Source organism: Sinohyriopsis cumingii, chromosome 3, assembly GCF_028554795.1.
Source record: "Sinohyriopsis cumingii isolate HCF-2022 chromosome 3, ASM2855479v2, whole genome shotgun sequence".
NCBI classification, from domain to species: domain Eukaryota; kingdom Metazoa; phylum Mollusca; class Bivalvia; order Unionida; family Unionidae; genus Sinohyriopsis; species Sinohyriopsis cumingii.
The window spans coordinates 33,452,068-33,476,599 of record NC_142963.1 but is presented as its reverse complement, the minus strand read 5'-3'; the positions used below and the strand labels follow the sequence as shown (position 1 = coordinate 33,476,599).

The 24,532-nt window shown below is 35.0% G+C and overlaps 1 protein-coding gene across 1 annotated transcript in view; it reads right to left on the bottom strand.

Annotated features, from left to right (window-relative positions):
* Positions 1 to 709: 709 nt before the first annotated feature.
* The window catches only part of LOC149802658 (sodium- and chloride-dependent glycine transporter 1-like), a 42,523-nt gene continuing 18,700 nt past the window's right edge, over positions 710 to 24,532 (bottom strand). The window contains exons 2-13 of the mRNA XM_089951297.1: positions 21,179 to 21,331; positions 15,755 to 15,914; positions 15,122 to 15,254; positions 12,944 to 13,078; positions 11,991 to 12,094; positions 10,373 to 10,500; positions 8,411 to 8,523; positions 7,199 to 7,330; positions 4,930 to 5,029; positions 4,224 to 4,324; positions 3,295 to 3,465; positions 710 to 2,588 (exon numbers count right to left, since the gene is read on the bottom strand). Of these exons, the coding sequence (XP_089807423.1) occupies positions 2,436 to 2,588; positions 3,295 to 3,465; positions 4,224 to 4,324; positions 4,930 to 5,029; positions 7,199 to 7,330; positions 8,411 to 8,523; positions 10,373 to 10,500; positions 11,991 to 12,094; positions 12,944 to 13,078; positions 15,122 to 15,254; positions 15,755 to 15,914; positions 21,179 to 21,331 (1,583 nt within the window). The 3' untranslated portion in view covers positions 710 to 2,435. The remainder of the gene's footprint in view (positions 2,589 to 3,294; positions 3,466 to 4,223; positions 4,325 to 4,929; positions 5,030 to 7,198; positions 7,331 to 8,410; positions 8,524 to 10,372; positions 10,501 to 11,990; positions 12,095 to 12,943; positions 13,079 to 15,121; positions 15,255 to 15,754; positions 15,915 to 21,178; positions 21,332 to 24,532) is intronic.

Below are 24,532 nucleotides of genomic sequence, written 5' to 3'. Positions count from 1 at the left end.
GATAGTCATAATACCTTTTGTAGAATGTGTCGTTAAGAATCTATCAGATCCAATTAGCGCATGTGCATAATACGCCACAGCTCCTGAAACGTCTCCTAGTTTCAATGTAACCTCAATATCAAAAGTAGATCCAGTAGCTCGTTCTAAGTGTTTTGATACGTCGAAGTGAAAAATTGGATAGTGTTTCAAACTCTTCGATTGAAATTTGAGATCGGCTATCATCATCTTTATCTTTTTGCATGGCCCCCATCAGATACATATACGCACGAGATACGTTTCCATTCAGCTTTAAAATTACAGTTGATTGCTCGTTCTGGGCACTGTTTAGAATTTATTCTGACAAATATTCATCGGACAACAGGATTATCAAAACCAGAATTGTTCTGTAGTTGACTATTATGTCGGCCTTGTCGCTGAAACACAATAAACACGTGTCTTAGTAACTGTTCACTTGGTGCTGTTGTTATTCTCCACGTGTTATCAGTCGAATTTGGTACTGCTGTTTGATAAATCTTATTTTGCACAAAATACAATCTATTGGTAAATGCAGTCAACATCGCCTCAAGATCGATTGTTTTATCGATAGATGAAACAACTCGTATCATCCACAGCTCTAGTCATGAAATTACAAACTGATACATATCATCACCACCAGCTATGATCAGACAGTTGTTTTGATCTGCTCGGTCAAGTCTAAGAGTATGTTTAACACCACATAATACTTTGCTGTTTTCTCTGCAAAACCATAATATTGTGCTAAGAGTAAGGATCGTTGTTATTTGATTCGATTTTTCTGTGAAAGCTCTTCGTTTAGCTTAACCTTCGTTGTACGCTCTATTTCTGATTGGTGTACGTGTTATTTTGTTTACGAATGGTATCATATTAGTTGAAGTCGCCTGCAGGCGCAGGAATTCCAAGAATATTTCACACGATTTTTTAACAAATCTCTTACTTCATTTACGTTTGCAGCTACTACTGATGCAATACTTTCAAGAGCTGCAGCATTATCAATAAGAAAGGTTCTAACCAAAACGAATGACCAGCGCTATCAACACCAGCTGCAACTTATAACCACTCCGGTAGCCTAGTGGATAGAGCGTCCGCATCGGAAGCGGGAGGTCGTAGGTTCGATCGCCGGCCGAGTCATACCAAAGATTTACAAAAATGGTACTAACAGCTGCCTCGCTAGGCCTCAGCATTAAGAGGTTTGTGTTAGGACTGGTCGGCCTGGTGTTAGGATAATGTGACTGGGTGGGACATCATGCTACATGTCTGCGGCATGATGCCCCAATGCAAGACATCGCTATAAACTGTTACACTGCAGACATCTGAACGATATGACTGAATTATTTTAAAATCTACGTTACAAATCCAAATCACACACGCGGGCGCGCACGCAATCCAGGCAATAACAATGTGGCCCATCATCTCCTGGATAACTATAACCAAAATTATAAGGATTGGGGGAGATCACACATCACCGCCACCTACTGACCATCACTAACAAAACTGCTCATACTATATTGTCTATACTAACATTTCTTTTTTTTTCAAACTGACCAACAGGAACGTTGCTTATTGCATGTCATATAATTATACCAAAATATCACCAACAGTATTAAGAATAGCCGAATTTCCTTGAGGGAAAAGAAGGCAGCTTGGTAATCCTGGCTCAATGTTGCCTTATTGTCCGAACTGGGCACAGAATAATAATAACACAATTAACACAATAATTGCAACTGCCAATGGATATTATCTAAACTTATTAAAAAACACATATATTTCTAACTAATTAATAGATCAGTATTATTTAAAATGCTAAATGATATTACGATACAGTACTGTACATAATCATAATGTAGTGATACACGGCTGTTCAGACTTCCTTAATAGAGATATATCCAAAGGACAATTTCAAGTTTTGAATTAAATGTTTTGTGAACTCCACACATGAACACGGTTTCTTTTCGTTATTCTTTGAAACTATAACTTAAATTGGATTTTTTCTTAATTATACAGTAGGGGTGAGTATAAAAGTGTTTTAATTAGCATTGTTGCACTATGAATTTACAGCGGTGGAATTTAACCAAATAAGTGGATAGTTGTGGATTGGCGGAATGATCAAAATAATTCGAATGCAAACGGATCGTATTTTGCCTTTACATCAGTAGCTGGAAATATCCGATGTGCTTGCTTTTCGATGGAAATGTCAAACATTATGTTTAAATTTGAATTGCATAAATCATGTGAACCAAAGTCACATTTTCGATAATTGAAAAGTTTCAGCAATTTGCGAACGAATAGTGTGCTTGTACCGAATTTGGATCTGAAATACGAGATTAAAAGTGTACAGTCACAAACCTTACTAATATCAGATAAAACAGTACTTAGAGGTTGAAAAGAATGGCAGACTGAACACGCTATTGGTATGTGATTCAAATCAAGGGCGTGTCTTGGGTCCCTATTAGATTGGATTTTACTCTTTTGAAAAATGACTCTTTCTGGTCAAATAGGGTTATATATTCTTTCCTAGTTTTCCGGTCATTCGGCCCCCATTTTTGTGTAGGTTCAAGCAAATTTTTCAGTCTCTGAAAAAGAAACAGACATTACTGAACACAAAATCAAATAACAAAGTCATAGATTACACAGACAAACGTATTTGTTTTTTTTAAGCAATCGATAAATATAAGAATAAGACGGGTAATGTTGTTATTTATATTTGATTTGTCATGCGTGCTTCACTTTTGTCCGAGATTGAGAATAAAATTTTGGCTTATCTGATTTTTGTCAAGTTTTTGAAATGTTTGCTAAAATTGGAACTTTTGCCCAGGAAATTATGTTGTCTTTGGTCAAGTGAAATTTAGTACATATGGCTTTTGTTTGATAACTGTTTTTAGTTGTGTTCAGATATAATTTGAGATGAATCATTTATTTAAATTTTTCATTGGAGTTACAAAGTACTCATTGGTTTTTGGACTAAAACACTACTTTGGGATTATTATGAATACATTCAAAGACATTCTGGATTATATCATTGTGATACATCAAGACTATAGGTACATCAGTACATTCAAGACTACTGGTGCATCAATACATTCAAGATTATTGGAATTCGTTTGGAACATACATTTCTTGGGACTTGTGATAGAACATTTAGGATTATGTGAGATTAAATTCAAGATACTGTGTCATTTGAATTTGCAGTTATTTTGTTGGTTTCGCTTCTTTCTGTTACATAGTTTAAGATCAAAAGTCGCAACAACATACAAAATATTAGATAATATATTTGCCTACCATGTTACATGATCCAGATGTCGCACTACATTGCCTTATCATAGAAATTATGAGAGGAATTATGGGAAAGAATGCCAAGAAGTTGCCAATGGCAATGGCATACGGTTTGTACTTGTATCCGTCCCCATAATCCGGCTCTCCATATGAAGTCATTCTCAGAATGAAACAAACCTGCAACAAAAAAAGTAATAGGAAAATGATAAAATAGTTACAATGGTGGGGAAAATATGTAGGCCAATTTTCCTCTGACCTAAAATATGCTTTATATTATATTATGAAATTTCAGACTTTTTCACACCAATATGGACAAATAATTAAAGGAGAGAAAAATATTGTCAAAGAAGAACATCAACACAAATCAACAAAACAAAACATTATTATTCACATTTGCGTCATTTTGGATCTTTGAAAGAGTTGATTTGCCATAATTTGCAATACCACCAATTTGACGACTTGGGGATGTGTTTCGTTAGCTTGATTGCCTTATGAAAAGGTCTGTCACAGATCCTTTTTCAAAAATTAGTCATCTCTTTACGGCGCTGTATACTGTTTTTTATTTCCAAAACACATTAAGACTTAAATTGTGTTGGTGATTGCCAGATATAACATCCATTTTGTTATTTTTGCGAGTGATTATTAAAATTAAGGCATATGCACTGACAGATTAAAAATAAATTATTATCAGATGAATGGCCAGTAAATTAGCGTATGGGGATAAAAAAGAACTAGTCTTGCGTAATAGCAAGTTTGAGTTGATAAGAAATATTGATCTTTCAGTCGCAATAAACAGGTGCTTGTTTCAAGAAGTTGGTCCTTTAACTACCATTTATTTTAGTTATTCTGTGAAATGTATAACAATAAGACCGTTTTCGCACGTGGGCATGAGAGTGCGCGTGCGCGTGCGGGCGATCGGGTGTGTGTAAACTTACCGTAACAGTAATCGGCGTTAGGATGCAAATCATGGTCCTCAGAAAGACGGAACTATCTTTACCAGTCATTAATTTGATGTCATTGCTGAGTCTGTTAAAGCCTATGGTACAAGAGAATGCAATTATAAAAATAACAGTTGTGATAGACGTAGCGATGTTATCAGTATTCAACTCTGTTTTCCTACTAGATTCGACCATAAATTCAGGTAGAATCCGAAGCGTAAACTGCTGAAGTATACCGTGTATATCAATGGTACTATGGGGCGGATATAATAGTAATAATAATAATAATAATACAACTTTTTAAAAATCCATATATTCACATTATTTTCAAAGAGAATGGATAGATTATTTAAAAGGTAGCTATTTCCACTGAAAATGGCACAGTATTGGCAACGTCTTGAACTGGTTGTTAGATGAAACTGACTTAACATTATCTTTCCGTAACAATAAATTATTGTCTGTTGAGGTAAATGTGCACATTAACATGGAGTCTGCCTATCATTAATATCTATTAACTGGATAATCCATACGACATATATTTAACAGAGAAATTAAAATATTCAAACAGATTATGAGGTCTTACAAGCAACCACTGTTTCAAAGTTGAAACATTAAGTGTTCAACCGACATCAGTTATTAACAAACTTCCAATTTCAACTACAATTAGATTTATTTATTTTATATATAAGTTATACATTTGTACCATAGATCCACCCGAGAACGATAACCTCAACAGATGATCCGAAAAGTAAGCCGATAGAAGAACTGTACCAGTCAAACAGTTGGAAAAGGTATATACCGCCCTGAAAGCATATGCACACAGATAATAAAACAGTCTATTCGTCTCCGTACTCTTGTGTAGAATCTGTTTAAAATATCAACAGGCACATGCAAAATAATATCAGTCTAAGAACATTGGCATAATTTATTGTCTTAAGTTCCAAAGTGGTGACATAATTATATCTTTCAAATGAGTGTGCATTTTGTATTTGTGAAACTTATTAGCAGCATGAATTCAATTCATAAAATGAACCCTCGTAAAATGGACCCGCTCTAATTTTGTAATGTAAGATATCTCAGGATATTTTGACGTACTAATGTTTTGTATTTTCAGAGAGGAATAATTTTGTTTATTAGGAATATGTGTGTTGTTTCGTGGTATATGGCATGAAATACTGGTCTGGGGCTTAGAAAAGCACCCTGTTGAATCATGCATATGTGAAGCAAGGAAAACCACGGAAGTGTGAAATTAGACATTCCTGCATTTGTGGTTGTTGATTAGAGGAAATTTGTTTGTGGTATTTGCGGATTTATGAATACTTAGTTGCCACGAAAGTTGACTTGGGGTCCTTGGAAATCATGTGTTGTTTGATTCGTTGGTAGTGAGACCACTGTTCCATTATTTTCTGAGTATTTTAACAAAACAACAACATCATGGCTCAAACGTTTGGCCCCTTTGATTTCTTATTTTTTTATGATTACTTGCTAAGATGAAGTTAATAAGTCTTGACAGAAATTTGAAATAAGTAAAATTCGTCGTTAAAATGTTAACTTGTACTTTTCAAAACCCTAAAATTGCCCATGCCCATTGGAGCACTTTCGTTGTCAAATATTCAGTTTCGGAAGTACATAGTTTTTGCACGTTGTCGAGCTCTTTAATTTCAAAAGGTAAGTCAATATAGTCCGCAGTGCCATAATGCCTAAATGGTAGTGGTCAATTTTGCGAACGGAATTTAATGAAGTTTGATGTTTAATAAGCAAAGCTGGTTTAGAAACAGTAAACTGTATACTGTGGGAGAGTCTTGAAATCACCCAGCATTAGGTGAATGTTGACATAACCAAATATAAAGTGCCTGGAACAGACAAATTGATTACTGACAAGAGCAGTTACCTTGTTCTTGTACAGCGGCCGGATTGTCTAATGAAAGCAATACAAACCTGATACGAGAGCGTTTTCTGAGGGAGATACATAGGTTACCATAAGTGGCTACAGTAGAATTACTGGTAATAAGATGCCGCCATCTTGAAAGATATATTTTAATAAAATTAAGGTTTTCCTCTAATACTGCTGCAACTTTTTTTTTTATAAAAACCGTATAAAGCTCCAGATACATTATCGCAGCAGGTATCAGTCAAAGCTGGTTTTATTGCTTGAGCTGCTTTACAGATTTCAAACACTTTGATTATTTATTTTTAATCAGACAAGATTGAAAGCTAATATAGAAAAGACGGATATATTCCGATTGCCTGTGATTTAGGATTGTGAGACGGAAATCTAAAGTTCAGAACATAAGACCGAGAGAGAGAGAGAATCACAGAATACTCACGTAGTCTTCAAATAGTATAAGGAAAATAAACACAAAAAGCATATCATTATTAACAATTTTGTCCAATTTTTTGATTTTTATGAGTATTTGAAGTGAATGACTTTGCTTTATCCAGGTAAGAACCAGTAATAATTAGAACATAATTACAAAAATAGGCATAATGAAACTATAAAAGCCTTAAACAGAACCTGAACATATTTTAACAATGTTTAATTATTTTCTGTTCCTTTGCTTGCTATGGCGTAGGAAAAGAATTCTAACTTAGAAGTCTTTCTTCGTTTCTTCTGAAGTTTTCATTTTGTTCGGCTTGACCTTATACTATCGTCATTGAAACCGCAGATAGTATTGTCCTTATGTTTAAATGACATTAATGGTTTCTATGCCGGCATTGTAAAATGAAAGTTTTCTTTCTATTCTATAATTAAAATAGCAAGTCGTTATGACGTTTTGTCTATAAATAACCACATATAAACGGATTGGCTATCAAGGTGTGTCCTTTGACAAGGAGCACTTCTTCCCACTGAAGCTATTACTTTTAAAGTGTTGATGTGCCGTAAATTACTAAATACAAAACAAACATGCATTGAATACAACGCTTCATTCGTGAAAAACTCACAGAATTTAAATTAATACCTTAAAACTTACATTTGTGGTAAAAGGTAGTCCGAATACAAATAAGACAACGTTGACTCCTATAACGGCATAAGTTTTCCATCTGAGTAATAAGTGGGGGAAGCTGTCTATTAATGCACCGACCACAGTCTCTGCCATACCGAACTGGAACAAGAACAGCAGTGGTCTTTAAAACAATTACCATGACGACAATAATCATGGAGCAGGATACGCTTATGATACAAATCTTCAAATTACTGTCGTACCCATCTAAGGACATTGCTTCTTCGAAATTGGGATGTAGGATCTGTCGGAGAATATTTAAATTGCACTATTTTCTATCAAGGAAGTTACCAAGTGTTTCCGTTAAACAAGTGGATTTATTTAAAGTGGAAAGAAACAACAAGATTATCAACCCTATTGTGATGTGGTACTGTACTAATTCATATGGATGCAAGCCCGTAGGAATTAACATAATCAGTCATGGGAGATAGCTCCTAAGATATGTTTTTTCGTAGCTTTAAGTTGTATCTTTGAGAATTGTCAAATGTACTCCTTCAGCATAATTATGTATTCTCTGACAGGGATATACAGATTCTACATTTCATGATTGTGAGAAAGCATTTTTAGTATCAGATGTATTCTTATCACATATAACAATCCTAAACATATACATTTACAAATGTAATACACGATAGATGCGTACGAGATGACAAGACCTTGACTCAACAGGAGTTTTGCTAATCAACTGATTGTAAGGCATACCTTAGGTCAAATGTCAAATACTTGAACATCGCCCTTCACCCCAAATTGTCAAAAAAACCATGTTATTTGTCATTTGAAACTAGCTTTTCTGAATTTTTAAAACAACACATTTGAAAAATACAAATTATTACTTCCATGCAGCTTTAATATTATTGCAAAAACTCGCAAAGGCTGGATTTACCAAGGCTGAAATTGCTGCTATTGTTGAATAAACCAACGGTATTTTAACATATAAAAGCTGAAAACTGTATGCCTCTGACAATGAGGCAGTTAAAAGGACTCAGAAACTAGAAGAATATTGGTTAAAGTCGATGCAAACATACTTTAAAGCGAGCCTAAAGTGTCAGATAATTGGGATTTGGCAACTCAGCTGAAAATATCAATTGGATTTGATCTTGATTTCCATATCAGCAAAATATCAAAGGGACTTGAAGAGATAAGGTTACCGTAAGTTAGACTTCTATTACACAGTCTACATACCATAGAATCCAGAAATACAGTGATGAGCATGAAGAAGAACAGCACTCCCCAGAGCTGGGGCAGCGGCATACGACTGACGGCTTCTGGATACACCACAAACACAATTCCGGGGCCTGAAGAAGTTAAACGGTACTTGTAGCAGTAAGATTTAATAACACGTCAGCACAGTAAATGCCCTATGATATAGATTAAAAGCAAGATTTGTTACTTGAACCGAATTTACTGTAAGAAAAGTCCATGATCTTCTCCAGGTTTCACTGTCAGTGGACACTTGCAGGATATGTACTCTATTGGAATTTCATCTTCCACGAAGTGGGCGTGAAAATACGAGATTGGCACAATACCACCAAACCTCTGTGATTGTTTATTTATAAGGGGATGCCACTCTTCCATCGTAGGCTTCGTGTATCGTAGCTTGTTTGGGGAATTTATTCAACATAGTTTGCCACGGACGAAGACATGCTGATTTATAAAAAAATATTTGAATAAGTATGGAATTTCTAAATTGACAAGTGGCGACTGCAGTGCAACGTTGTCTGCTTTACCTTCCCTTTCATCACTCTTAAGGCAAAGATGAATATGATGTTATCAATATAGAGTAATATTCCAGACTGTACGTGTCAGTCTTATTTCTGTAAGATCTGGAATATTAACGGTTCTCAGATTTCCATTTTTTGCGAGGTTTTTAGGTTGGAAACGGAATCGGAAAATATGAGAAAATTTGTTTAAGGGATGTTTCATTTCAATTCCAAGATCAGAGTATATGTGTAATTTCAGTGGTAAAAACGGGTAACTGGTTCGAGATGGTGCCATAGGATATTACAATGGTAGCTCCAATTCTTTTCTCCATTTTTGAAACGTCCGTATACTTGGACGTATTGAAAATAAAGAAGACTCTGATTTGATTGAACTGTCTTTGAAACACACAAGGATTTGTTGGTGACATGTTATTCGCAGAAATGAAATATTGTTTTGGGAATTTGGGATATCCAGGGTGGTGATTTTGAAATAGAGAATTTTACAATATTTGCAACACAGAAATTGTATGCTTCCTGGCGAGGACGAATCCGTCTGCCATAAGGTTGAATGAATTTGGTTTATGAGCGTCGTTTGCATTTGGGCGGGATTATATGGATTAGAAGACAGCTTGGTAGAATATTAAAACGCCAGTTTTGTTTGTCTAAGATAAAGTGGTTTTTAATTTGCGCCAGAACAAAAGCGTTTTAGGGGAGGTTATAAACGCTTCCAGATAAAGTCCAAGTCCCTACTTGCGTATCAGATCAAGCAACTGCGTACACAATTTAGAAGCTGGTCAGTACAGATCTGAGCGATGATTAAGTTTATATTTTGTATAAAGTGGGAGTAAGACCTTCGGGTCTGCTCCCCAATCTGTCTTTGGTATGAATTGTATTAAATTCAGGACTTTTCTATGCTGAATAGGCTATTCATATTTCTCTCGCATCTGAAAACATCGAAGGTCTGAGAGTAGTTTTTTGGACAGAACATATCAGAAGAAACAGTCATTTACCATTCGTTTGATGGTTTTGTGAAATACAGGTGTGTGTGTGTGTGTGTGTGTGTGTGTGTGTGTGTGTGATTTAAAATTTTAACGTAGATTTAACAATTTTTCAGTCATTTCGCTACGATGTCTGCAGTGTGGCAGTTTATTGCGATATCGAGCTCTAGTGCATCATGCCGCAGACATGTAGCATGATGTCCCACCCAGTCACATTATCCTGACACCAGGCCGAGGTGGATCATTTGGTTCTCCGAGAAGAAAGATTAGAGAAAGGAATAGAAGAAGCACCATAGCAGCTGACCAGTTCTGGTGCGGGTTTGATTCGTACCCGCGACATCTAGAATGCGATTCCAAAACTCAAACACTGAGCTACTGCAGCGCCAAGAAGAAGGGGGAGGTGCAAAATGATTTTTAAAAAACTCACAAGATCAACAAAAACTGACCTTGTGCTCCTGCCACAGTCAGTAGAGGAAGGTTGGCCTCTTTTGCCATGAATCCTATCATAGCAAACACTACCAAACCACCATATACGGATGTAAATCCAGCCATAAAAATGACGATCAAAGCTGCACTGGAAATAAAATAGATTTAAATAAAATTACAGTCAAAAATTATATACAGTGATAGCAGCAACTTTGAAAACCATACTCTCTAATGACAACAATATTATTATTAACAAAATCATCTCCAATATTATCCAACATTATGTTGCTCATCACGGTACACTTCTCCACTACACTATATGCTTTTACAAAATGTCACCGGTACTACATGTAAGAATAATACTAAGACAAATCCCAATCTGGAAAATTCTGTGTTATGAGTGAAGCAAGCGTATTAAAAACCTTGCAAATACACAGGTCCTTAGATCATATAAAAATAAGAGACATGGTCTCAGTTTCTAAATGGCATTCGCGTTTACAGTGACAATTACAGCATCATTATGTCTCTGTTTACTGTAGAGACAACAGCAGCGGATCCATGAAGGCCTGAAGATCCCAGCCCCCGTCAAAATGAGCGCAAAACAACCGGGACGTCTCAGAGATTAAGTTTCCTTTACAACTTGATAGATAATAGTATGCCTGAAAACGTGTAATGTTGCAGGAGCTTCAGCACTGGTTTTCTGCCTTGTAATCAGTCAAACAGACCCCTCGCCTACTTGTTTAACCCCCTACCGCCCGCCCCATGTTTCTGGATCCGCCACTGGAAACTGACTATTTTCACGAGTTAGCATACATATTTTGGTGTTAGACCTGGGACAAGTTAAAAGGTTTATTTTGCAATTTTTGTTCGTCTAGTGTTACGCACACCTCGGTCTTCACTTTGAACAAAACTATTTTTATGGTTTTGACCCACTTTAGTATCAAGCTAGCATCAGGTACATGTTTAAACACACACACACACACACACACACACACACACACACACACACACACCCCAAGAAAAAAACAATGTCTGCTTCCTTCGTTAATATGTTCTAGACGGAAAGAAATTGGCACATTAAGCAAAGGTTATTGACAATTGACGCATGCTAGGTATTAACCGATGTAAAAAGTAGAAAATGCAGTGATTTTTTTTCAAGGTGCGAATCTTTATCTAATTGTTCCAGGGATGAGTAAGCAGTAAAGTTCACTTGGCACAATTGTACTCGACAAGGATGAGAGGACGAGAGGACGAGCGGTTCTTCTGAGTCTTGTCATATATTGATTGTCACTCCATTTCCCAAACCTTACGCAATCCCTCTCCTCAAAGAGGTGGGAGGGGAGGCTGGAACCGAAGGGAAAGGATTGTCACTGGGAATAAACTTTAGCAACCAATGGATGATGGCGATAAATGCGCAGAACAACACAAAATGTGTTCCAGTATAATTTATCCACAGATCATTCCTCCAAATGGCGTTCTTTAGACCTTTTTGTTCTAAATTTCATCTTTTTTCTCTTAAGAAAAGGTTTTTAAACAAAAAGCCAGTCCACAAATAACATATCAACTTTAACTACCTAGCGACGGCGATTTGGGGTGGGGAAGGGTAAGAGGGAAGGCAGGCTGAAATCGGGTACTTGCCTGATGTTTCTAAGATGAAACTTGTTATAGCTGGCCATCGTTATAATTCCTCCCCAGCACGGCCCCAAGGAAAAAAACACCTGAAGGGCAGCGTCAAGCCAGACCTGAAAGTAAATACTACAATTATGAACTCAATCGAATTGAACCGAAATGGGTAAACTTCGAATCTGTGAAGATATTCTTGATCTGAAATTGTGGAGGTGGGAATGTTGTGGATTTAATGCCAATATTCAGCACACAACAGGCTATACATTACATGTTTGGTGAAGGAAGAACAAGTGAAAACCCTTTGAGGAACCACCGATCCGTGGGAAGCTACTAGCAAGCTTTCTCACAAATCCACGCGGACAGACCACATGGTCCCTCTGAAAGAAAAAAATGAGGCGGGCAAGAGGCTGTATGAGTCTACTGCAGCACTACGTGATTTATCAGGTGAAATGAATTTTTATACTAAACATAATTCATTTATTCTATTTTCCATGGGCACACGTTTCACTTACAGTTCCCTCTAGTGGCAAATTACTAAAGAGGATTAAATATATTTATATGGGTTTGACTGACCAGTATTGGTTGATAATGAACGTTATTTTGTAGGAAAAAGATTATTTTGCGAGCCAATCCTATTTGTAACTTTTATTTAAAATAATATAGACACTGTTTTCTTGATGAAATTTCAGTCCTTTAACAGTCTTGAGTTTGAAACACTCATTACTGAAATTAGCACTAAACTCTTTGGAGTGGAGCTGAAAGCACATGTTTCAACCGCATGTAGGTCAAGAAAATTCCGCGACTTCAGGTTTCATCTATACTGATAAATATAGGTTTGATCATGAGCACTCAGATTTTTAAGTTATTCAATTTTTAATATTATGGTGTTTGCATAGATTTACTAGGGGAACTGATTTAGTACAGTGAGTCCTATGGACAGCTACAGAAATAAAGTAATATATTACCTGGAATTCCAAAAGTGTACTAAACTTGGGTTTCAAATACAGCTCTATCCCGTCTACAGATCCGTCTAGCGTCAAAGCACGGATCAAAATGACTGTCAGCAGGATGTAGGGTAATGTGGCAGTGACATACACCACCTGAAAAGAGAAACAATAAAATGTCAACAATGTTGTTGTTTTTTCTCTTCACAAGGGACAAACATGTTTACCATTGTAGACAGTATTGTATGATGGAAACTTTCCCGAGAAACACTTACCTGTGTTCTTCCTTGTAGAATTACACGGATAAACTAAGCTCTTTTGTTGTTAATCTACGCATACACGTTACCTAATTCAAAACTGATTAGTGAGTTTAAACTGTCTCTAGACTCATGTCTGTATGGGTGAGAGAGAGAGAGAGAGACAGAGAGAGAGAGAGAGAGAGAGACAGAGAGAGAGACAGAGAGAGAGAGATGCGAAGATGCAAAGATGCACATTAAAAATCTCCGGTATTTAATGTGTCACCCTGTGTATTAATAATGAAAGAAAATTCGAACCTGTGAGAGCAAAAATAGGCATCGCTGAAAAATCTAGATTACAGAGAGAGAGATTTTCATTCAGGGAATAAATAAAATGGTAGACAATGAATATTAATCGTATGTATCGTGTCAATGTTGTAAGCGAACAATTAAATGATACATCGAACTGCGAAACTACAAAATAGAACAACATGAAGAAAAAAACCCAACTAATCTTCATTATTACAGCAGGAATGGAATCTAGAAATCATATATATTATAGGCGTCAGAATATTCAATTTTACACAATTTGGTAGGAATAAAGATTGGCAAAACTGCTTCTAACACATTATTAATACATTCCAGAAAGAAGAAAGAAAACAAGCAATACAATATTTCCCTATAAATTTAGCTTGGACCTTTAGAATGGTATTGTGTTTGAAGTCATGTGTCCTTCAGGAGATGGAATTACAGGGACTCGTATCATTGTTGATACCTTTAAATACAAATCATGCATGGACTTAACAGCGTCGACATGGTCATGATCGCACCCGTGTAATATGCAAGTTTGCCGAGCTGAATGGAATCATATCCTCTCATTGATCAACCGAAAGTGACGTTCTACGCCCACTAATAACATGACTTTCTATGGAACCATAAGGGGACAGTAGTATTCCAATCAGTGTGTTGCACTTGCATAGCAAGCGGACGAGATCGTGGCATTTCAAGCGGTAGCTTGAAGACATGGTCTGGCATTCATTAAAGTCAAGATAGTAACTCAAACTTAGTGTAGATAGTTAAATTTAGAGTAGATAGTCAAACTTAGCGTTGATATACAAAGTCAAATGCCTGATGCAAAGATCTGTGCAACATGTATTACGCTACGCAAGCTGTTGCTTCAAATATCAGCATTAATTTTTAAATACCCTGGCATTAAAAGAGAGAAGTGTCCTCCCTTGCAGAATTATTCGGTTAGATGCATGATTTGTAGGTAAATTGCAAACAACGACACAAACCCATGTGGATGAAATAATGACCGTCCTCCTTCAGCAGCGGAAAGTTATCAAGAAGCAGTCAAGTTTGGTTACAGAGTCCATAAATCTTCCCTAAATGAGGTGTGAATATTTATTTCAGAAAATTGTTGACTATAGATAATGGCTCATTCTTTGACGTGCCTTCAAAATGGACCAACATAATGTGACATCATTATATAGAATAGCTTGTCCAAACAGCTATGCAGTACTGTCCAAAATACAACCGATAAATTGACGAGGCACGAGTATTTTCACTTGACTAGTCGAAAATGATTGGCCACAATTATCTTTATGATGAAAAATTTAAAACAAAGAAATATATATATATAAAAGAAAATCGTGGCCATACAATAAACTAGACGGATACTATTCTCTCGTTTGATGCCAGTCATATCGTAGGGCGAAGGACACAAAAGCTATTGGTAGAGACAACTCGGGGTTTAATTGCACTATCCTACAATTTATCGAGTATATAACTATAGCCTATGATTTAACTAATGCCTAATTTACACATAATATCGTAAGCTTAATCAACCCCTATATGTGTAGGCCAAACACCAAAAAACCAAGTTCCAACCAGTTGCACCATCTGTTCTGATGAGAAATCGATATGTGCACGTAGAATTTAAATAATATGGCAATGATCTCACCTTCCCGATCGAATGTACACCCTTTATCATACACAGACATATTAAGATCCAGCTTGCCAGAAGAGATAGCGCAAGATGTGTCTGAATCGTGCCAAAGTCCTCTAGAGACGACGACCTCCTAAGGACATTGTTTCTGAAAGAATGGAATTGTTATATTGCAAGATTATATTGACTGAAAATATATTGAGCATAACTTCACTGTTTACTCAAGCACTCGTCACTGGCTGCTATAGATTAGGATCAGGTGCTAGGCGGGTAATCTTTATAATGCTTTTGCAAAGAAACTACACAAACTTTAAGAAAACATTTATTTCAGAAGGAATGAGAAATATGTTTGAATATAAGCAATAGTCCTGGACAAATATTGACAACCCATAATGATCCGTCGTCGGCAATCTTATAGGCTGGACATGCTGAGATATATAAAAATTTAACATGGTTTATGGGAAAAAATACCAAATACATGTGTCGTTACAGAAAATACATATCATATATAGCTTTTCGTAATGGTTATATTCCCAAGTATGGTAACTATATATACTACTTCAGCTAAAGATCAGGCAATATCAGTCCAAAATTACCTTCAAAGGACTAGAACACAACATAAGATGGCATGTGGAGACCATTACTTACAGCCAAAATTCATTTGCTGGTGAGCTGTATACGTCGTTGCGGATTATGTCTGATGTGTTCCGAGAATCTGGTGTCGTCTGCAAGTTGGACGTGTGAAACTCGGATATATTGGTTGCAAAGTCTGTCACATTCGAAGGCATGTTCGCGACGTATCCATACTCTGAAATTTGATGTCGAATATACGTCTGAAACACACTTGTGCGATATTTGAAACTGAGCAAGCGAGAATGACAGTAAAATTAGGCTTAAATACATAAGTAACAGAGTCGCTATGTGGTAAACAAGATTTCATTGTGAGGTAGTGCCGGGAATCTCGAAAATATGTGTACTCTGGTAAACTGCAGTATTCCTGAACATCATTCTTCGGTATCCATTATATGGATCAAACAATTTAAAGTTATGAGACCTGACGCTTTTTCTTTTTAAAATTTTCTTCTATCAATATCTAGAATATATCTTGATCTGATATATCCATTATATTATTTGAAAACATATAATATAGTGAGATAAAGAAAAAGACATCGCTTCCCCTCCCCCGAAAAATTAAATGTTGATTACCTTATAGTCGATGAATTTTATATGTGTATGTTAATTATTGTATACGTTGTAATCAAAAATCTAACTAGACTAGGATGTATAAGCATTCGATACGGCCTACACGCTGTGAAGGACATTGTGTTGACAATAATGAGCTTATTGATAAAAATAGAAAATAGAAATGTTGATACTAAAGCTTACAGTTTACAAGCCACCATATTAATGTAATAGGCAGGGAAACCCTGATTGGAATGCCAACACCAGGCAATAAATTTATCAAAGATGGCCAGTAAAATATCTTATGAACTTGACAATTTATGAAATTTCAACAGAAAACACCTTTTGTCCTGAAAATCTTAAGATGATTAACAGTCTTAGACAGGAATGCATGTACTGGACACATTAACATACTTTAGTTAATAATTAAAATGGCGTTGTTTTTGTTCTTGCTTTTTGTGTGTTTATTTGTTGATTTGTTTGTTTTAATCTAAACAAATTATAAAAGTTGAAATGGCATGCATATCTTTTACAACATCCCGTTTGGCCACCATTTAGGCATATTTGTAATGTTCAAAATTTGTGACAAATACAGTTGTTTGTAGAAACATTAGCTGGAATTGTTTTGTCATAAAATATTAAACATGCTTATCGGATCATTTAATTCATAACAACATTACTCGGGAATTTCCGTAAATTCCTTACTGACGGAAAAACAGAACTACCGATGAACTGAAAAAGTACTCTGGTACATACCACGGTAAAAATATACTGCGGTCAAACCGTATAGCGGCAATACCGTGGACATTATTTTCAGGTCATTCGAGAAAGTATTCTCCGGACATCTTTGACTGAGTTGGGATGGGCTCTAATGTGTTTTTAATAATAAAAACGTTTGCCCTTGTGAGTCGATATGGAAACTTAATACACTTAATCACAATCCAACACACATCCTTACTGAGCTGGTGATATTTAAGGCCAGGATGGAATCCGTTGATTTAGCATTGTGATACCAAATGACTTTGAAAGTTCAAGTTGGCGACCAAAATGTTAAAGTTAAAGGGTTATTTTATAAATTTAACATGGTGGAGTCAATATAGATATCTCATCAAGTCTGCCGAAAATAACTTTATTATCCACGATGTCTACCACAAATATGTTAATTTCATATTTAAGTTTGCACATGTGCACTTTTTTAAAAAAGCGCGAGCCCCTTACCGAAAGAAATGAAGAAATACAAATATGCCCTGCTCCCAAAAATTACAAATCAAGGCTAGATCTGGAGCCCAAATATAAACAAAACAATCTATTTATAGCTTACTACAATACAAAGAACAGGTACGAACCAAATATGTATCCTCAATCATTGAAAAAGGTCAAGCACACAAAATAAAATTAAAAAAATATTCCACAGTAACAAAATACTTATGAGGAGTATTTTGGTATTTAGTAGCAATTTGTTGAAACGACAGTATTCTATCAACTATTTTTCTTGAAACAAAAAAAGCAGTGCCTATTGCAATAAGAGATGAAATAGTTGAAATATTCACAAGAAAAATAGAAATACACTGTTAACCATTGTTATAACCGTATAGTAATGTATTTATTTTTCATCATAGAGCGATGGCAATGCATGTGGCATTGCTTCTCACCTGTAGATGTAAGAAACAGGCAATGTGGACTTAAAATGTTTATCAGAATTATCATGCTTATTAGTTGTTTTATTGCCTGTTTCATTATTACAAACTTTTTAGTTTTCATTCGTTTGCTTTTCAACAGATGTAATAATCGTTAGGTACACTAGCACTCGTTTTACTTTTACTCTGTTTTATTTAATTATTTACCTAACTGTTTTGACTGGTATTACATTAACTAATAATCAGTTGCGAGATCAGATGATCAGAATCGTAAAGTGACTATAAGAGATCTGAATAAACAATAGTATGACTTATTATATGATTATATTAGAATGACTTATTCTTTGTCTGTATCAGTCAAATTTATAAAAATATAGCATATCATCTTCAACAGAATGATGTCACTAAATTGGAGAGTTGAGTTGATCTACCTGTGAAATTGCATACGCTGTAAGAAGAAAGATCATGAAGTGGTTATATAAATGCAATCAATATAGTCAATTTTGAACGCAGAGGTTGAATGTATGACAAAGAGATAGAGAACATACTAAAGACATCGCCCCCCTGCAACCCCTCCCCCTACAGATGCAACGAAGAGACTTACATTGCAAGAACTTGCAAATAATGAAAGCAAACTGGTACAGTCAGCGAGGCATTTAACAGAGTTGGAAAATAACATAAGAGAAAATTATTAAGAACGTAATCCAGGTTAAATCAAAGTAACTGTTCAAAGAAAGGTTAACGCGACTATTTCAAGAGAATGTGTTACACTTGCTGCGATTTCTACAGTCATTGGTATGATAGCAACAGCTCTCTTGATCAAACAATAGTAAATGTTGTACAAAGTTTGACATGTGATGGCCAATTAACAAGTGTTTGTGGTAACGGAGGTTTACTCCTTGACATAGTTAAATAAGGAATGAAAATTATTGCCAAGTATGTTTTATATTTAGCTTAAAAATAACATCAGCATCGCCGGTAGTTTAATAAACTGACTTTTAATATCAATGGGACAAATTTGTTATTTTGGGTGGATTATTTCATTTCGGATATTGTAGCACTTTAATTGTTATTTGCGGTTTTGTCCAAACATGTGGATACTGGGTCAAAAAAATCAAAAGAATCAAAGTTAGTAACTTATTTCAAAATATAATCTACACCATATCCTTCAACTATATACATAATTAAAAACTCTTATTTATTTGTTTCATGATCGATGTCATGCGCTGTAAACCAAACCGTTGAGATTACGAGACTTTCACCGTATTTAGTTATAGTTTCATGTTTTCTTCTTATCTTAAGATCATTTCGTAATATATATATATCAAATATTACAATAAACAGTAACACAAGAAAGAGTGAAAACAACAAGTTTTGAAAAAATACAATAATTTATTTGCCTGGAACAATTCTGTAAAAATAAAATAAAAATGAACTAACGGTTTTATAGAATCAAATACAAAATAATCCAAGCATAATACAAGAATAAAATTGTAATACTCCTAATAATAAAATGTCCTACTGATTTCAAGTAGGAATCCCGACGAATAATCCAAGATGGAAGATGATGACGTATGCTGCAATATTTAGTGTTGAAGCCTACAGTTCCTTGTAGAAACAAGAATTATCACTCCGGTTTTGGATAGCTGAATAATTTTTTTAGAAATAACTGTCCTTGTTCAACAATTTTACATGAGGACACGTATTTTCCAGAACCATAACGGAATAATTCCTTTTGAATCCATGTAATTTGAAATAATTCCAATCCAAGTAATTTGAAATAACTCCAAACAGCACAACATACAATTCCAGTGTAACAGCCAAGCTTCTAATGAGAATAATTTTCCAAAATAGATGTTATATCGTCTCCTAAAACGTACACAAGGGGGTCACGTGATCATGTTCAAGAAGCTAATAGGAAATAATACTTGTTAAAAGTCACGTATACCCAGTGTGATCCTGCAGAAAACCAATCATTTTACTCTAGCAAATAATTAAAATAAACAAAAGTGTTTACATCTTAAACACGAAGTTCCATCATGACCTCGACAACAACCAATCGTTTTAAGATAAAGATAGAACTTGTTTACGTGGTTGCCACAAATTTTGAATCAAGGTCAGGACAGGATTTAGATCAACACCTGGTGTTTATAATACAAACAGTCAGGGTCAAACTATTTTCTGAAAAAGTATCTAGTGAATAAATTTACATTACAAAATCATGTAATGAAAAATATTTTTTTAAAACGGACAAACAATTAAATTGAAATAAATATATATTAAGTCAGATATAATTAAATCAAAAATACACACACACACATACATACATACATACATACATACATACATATATACATACATACATATATATATATATATATATATATATATATATATATATATATATATATATATATATATATATATATATATATATATATATATATATATATATATATATATATATATATATATATATATATATATATATATATATATATATATATATATATATATATATATATATATATATATATATATATATAGTTTTGTTCCTTTATCGGCTTCAGGTATTGTGCTCTTTGCCACGTCGGTCACACTAGCGGTAGTGTTTATTCTTATACTAAATGTATATACTAAATTTAGAAAGGCTGTTGTTTCTCCAATGTTACCACAATAATTCCACACGTTTTTATCGTCATATCACATGCTAATAATATTTCGTCTTCAACACCAATGATAATCTAAACTTTAAATATAGAATATATTGCTGAAATTTTATCGTAATGGTTTCATCGCAATCATACACTTGTTCTCTTAAAATTTGTTTTTCAAAAAAACTTTTATTTTACATTGTCTATAACAGCATCCACAGACAGTAATATACATTTTCTATTTTATACTATAACAGCAAACACAGACTGTGATATACATTTTCTATTTTATGCTATAACGGCAGACACAGACAGTAATATACATTTTCTATTTTATACTAAAATCAGTATATAAAAAAAGAAAGAAAGAAACCGTTTTAAAAATGGTTCTAATATAAATAGCACTATTTTCCAAGAGGGTAAATAATGAATAATTTGATAAAGACAAATTATGTAAGTCTTTCATCTCTAATTGTCTGAAATTGTGACCTACCTTGTATACATGTATAGGATCATCACACAACACTTCAACATAAATTCGAAATCGTGTGTATATATGTAAGTCTGTGTGCGAGAGAGAGAGAATGTGTTACACTCACGCGTGCACAATGGTGTATTCCACCAGTTCCCGCAGGTTGACCAGGTTATAGGGCTCGAGAAAGATTGGTAGAAAAAGTACAGTATCCAAGCCATAAGGATCCCATCATAAAATAGCGCCACAAATGACATTGCAACCATTAGAATACCGAGCCCTTCAATGGAAAAGTACTTTACAACAATAATAATAAGAATCTCTGCAACGGAAAAGGACATTATATCCATTACACTACCGATCCCTTAATGGAAAAGAATATACAACCATTACACTACCGATCCCTGCAATGGAAAAGGACATTACATCCATTACACTACCGATCTCTGCAATGAAAAAGGACGTTACAACGTTACATTACCGATCTCTGCAATGAAGAAGGACATTACAACCGTTACACTACCGATTTCTGCAATGGAAAAGGACATTACATCCATTACACTACCGATCTCTGCAATGAAAAAGGACATTACAAGCGTGACATTACCGATCTCTGCAATGAAGAAGGACATTACAACCGTTACACTACCGATTTCTGAAATGGAAAAGGACATTGAAGCCATTACAGTGCTGATCCCTGCAATGGAAAACGACATTGAAGCCATTACAGTGCTGATCCCTGCAATGAAAAAGGACATCATATACATTACACTACAAATTCGTGTAATGACAAAGGACATCACAACCATTACACTACCGATCCCCGGAATGGAAAAGGACACTAAATCCATTAAACTATCGATCCCTGCAATGACAAAGGACATTATATCCATTACACTACCGATCCCTGCAATGAAAAAGGATATTACATCCATTACACAACCTAATCTTACAACAAAAGCAAGAACCATCACAATACATGTACCGAACCCTGAAATAAGATAGGTCATTACACCCGTTACACTACCAATCCCTGAAATGGGGAAATGGTATTACAACCATTACAATACGGGGTGTTATAGTGGGACAAAACGTCTCAATCTTCCTTCAAAATAATGCATGTGATTTCTTCATTTTTAACTAGCCAATGTCATCCCACAGTTGCGACACCGTAAATTTAGACGTGATGGACATCGAATAAAATTAAAGGAGAACAAAAATATCTTTAATTTCGTAAATGAAAATAACTCTTATTTTGTTCATAAGTAGAAAATAATATTATTATGACATTTTTGCAACATGATAGGATCTGTTCATATAATTTTGATTCTTGTTTAATATTTGCTCGGGGGTGGTCATATTGTTCGACAAATCGAAATACGACGCCGCTGGAGTTGTATGCAAACACAAACTTGAGGATAAACATTAATGTTACCATTTCGTGTATTGGTACTAGAACAGCCAATGCTATTTTTATATTAGAACATTAATATTACTATCCCATGCAAGGTGAATGAGAATAAAACCCAATATACTTTTATTATTAAAAAAATAATATTAACCTCCTATGCAAAGGGAAGGAGAACAAAACCATCGCATTTGTAGTAGTAGAAAATTAATATTGCCATTTAGTATTGTATTGGAAATACACCCGAGGATAATTGTTTTCTTTCTAAAACTATTATTACAGTCTCGTGTACGAGTACGAGGATGTCCCAAAGAAAGAACTCTTGTTTTAAAAGCAACAATGGGAACACAACGAACACACTGGTTGTTGTTAAAACACATCCACCACACTCGAATTCCTAAATCGCATTCTTTTCTATTGATTGAACATTTTTAATAGTAGGAACATGTCCACATGTTGTGTTTTCCTTGTTTTGTTAAAGAAGAGTTGTTCCTTTGCAAAATACTCGTACCCCTATACGAGATGGTAATACACAGTTAGATAATTGTACAAGGTGTACTTGTTGTATTCATATATCCCTAAAAGAGGTATTTCAAATTTTGAAAATAGTGCATATTATAATGATTGTGTTCTCATACCTGTTCTGATAATAAATATAGAAGAAACACAATAGAGATTTTATGTTTTAATAGATGTTATTACTAACTCCATAATGTTACTACTTTACCCCGTTCGTCACACGTGAGTGCACTAAAACATAATCACTCCGACAACAAATCATCAAACCACATCCTTAGCGAGTCTCATATATTTGGTGTGGTACATACTGGTTAATAATTTGGGACAAAGGTGATCTGTAGTCGTTTACTATAAGGATTGTTTACGAAGTCAAAATGCATAGCTTACTGGTGTGCTTAAGTATGGATCGCAAACAATGTTTACTGTACTAATATTTTACGATTAAACACGTATTTGTGAACGTGAAACGTAACGAAATTAGTTTTCTGGTAACACCGGCTACGCTGGCTACCATTGTGAATACCACCACACCAAGACCAAACGGTGGTTGCCGTGGCATGTCCACAAATAGCATCTACAATGATACATATACACATATATTGCAATAGCAACGCAGTTCTCTTGGTGATTTCATATCGTAGATATTGTTCCGCTTCGATTATATTTGCGTGTCAATAACATTTAGGATACATCATAGATCTTCTAATAATAATACGCTCGTGAAGTATAATTGTTCGACATGCTGTCCTAAACAGGTGCAAGACTTGAAAGAACTTCTAAACAATTACCTTATTTTACTGATACAATTGCCATACGATGATATAATATATCTGCCTGGGGAATATTTAAGTCTCTTAACTGCACCTATGGTTAGTGTCTTAAACGATCATTTTGTTTTTCGCTCAAGACTTGTTACACGGAAAAGTGTCATTGTTGAATGACAGTCGAGATCTTTTCATCGTTGAGTCAATGTTGGTTTAGTTTAATCAAAGGGAATGTAACCAGTTGGATTGTTCCTGAACTCGTCGTTGTAGATACATTACTTTGGTGTTTTCCTGCCTGCCAATTCATTATGTGAATGAGCGATCTAACCTGCTAATGCAATGATTCCAAGCTATTTGACCCTTAGCAAGATAATATCTCAGTGTATACTAGGGCTGGTTAATACGATTTTCACAGAATTGCATCAACAAGTGTAAAAAAATCAATATTATTGTTTGAATCACTGTTCAGTCGAATCAACAACACGTCATAAAGTTCTTCTAATGGAAGGCAATTTGCTTATTCCATAACGAGATGTTCTTTGGCCTGCAATCGTATTTTGTTTCTTCAAAACCATGCCGTTCATATTTCCTCAAACGCTGCCTCTTTTGCAACCGCAGGAGCCAAAGCGGCTAACAACACTGGAATGGCCGCCGAGAATGGAAATAATCTACCGGTATTTTACATTTGGGTCGCCTCGTGCTTGGAAACTTTAATATTACTGAGGTGTTACTCATTTGGCAACATTAAGCTGATTAAGTTCTGTTTGGGTCAACCATAATGAGTAACTTC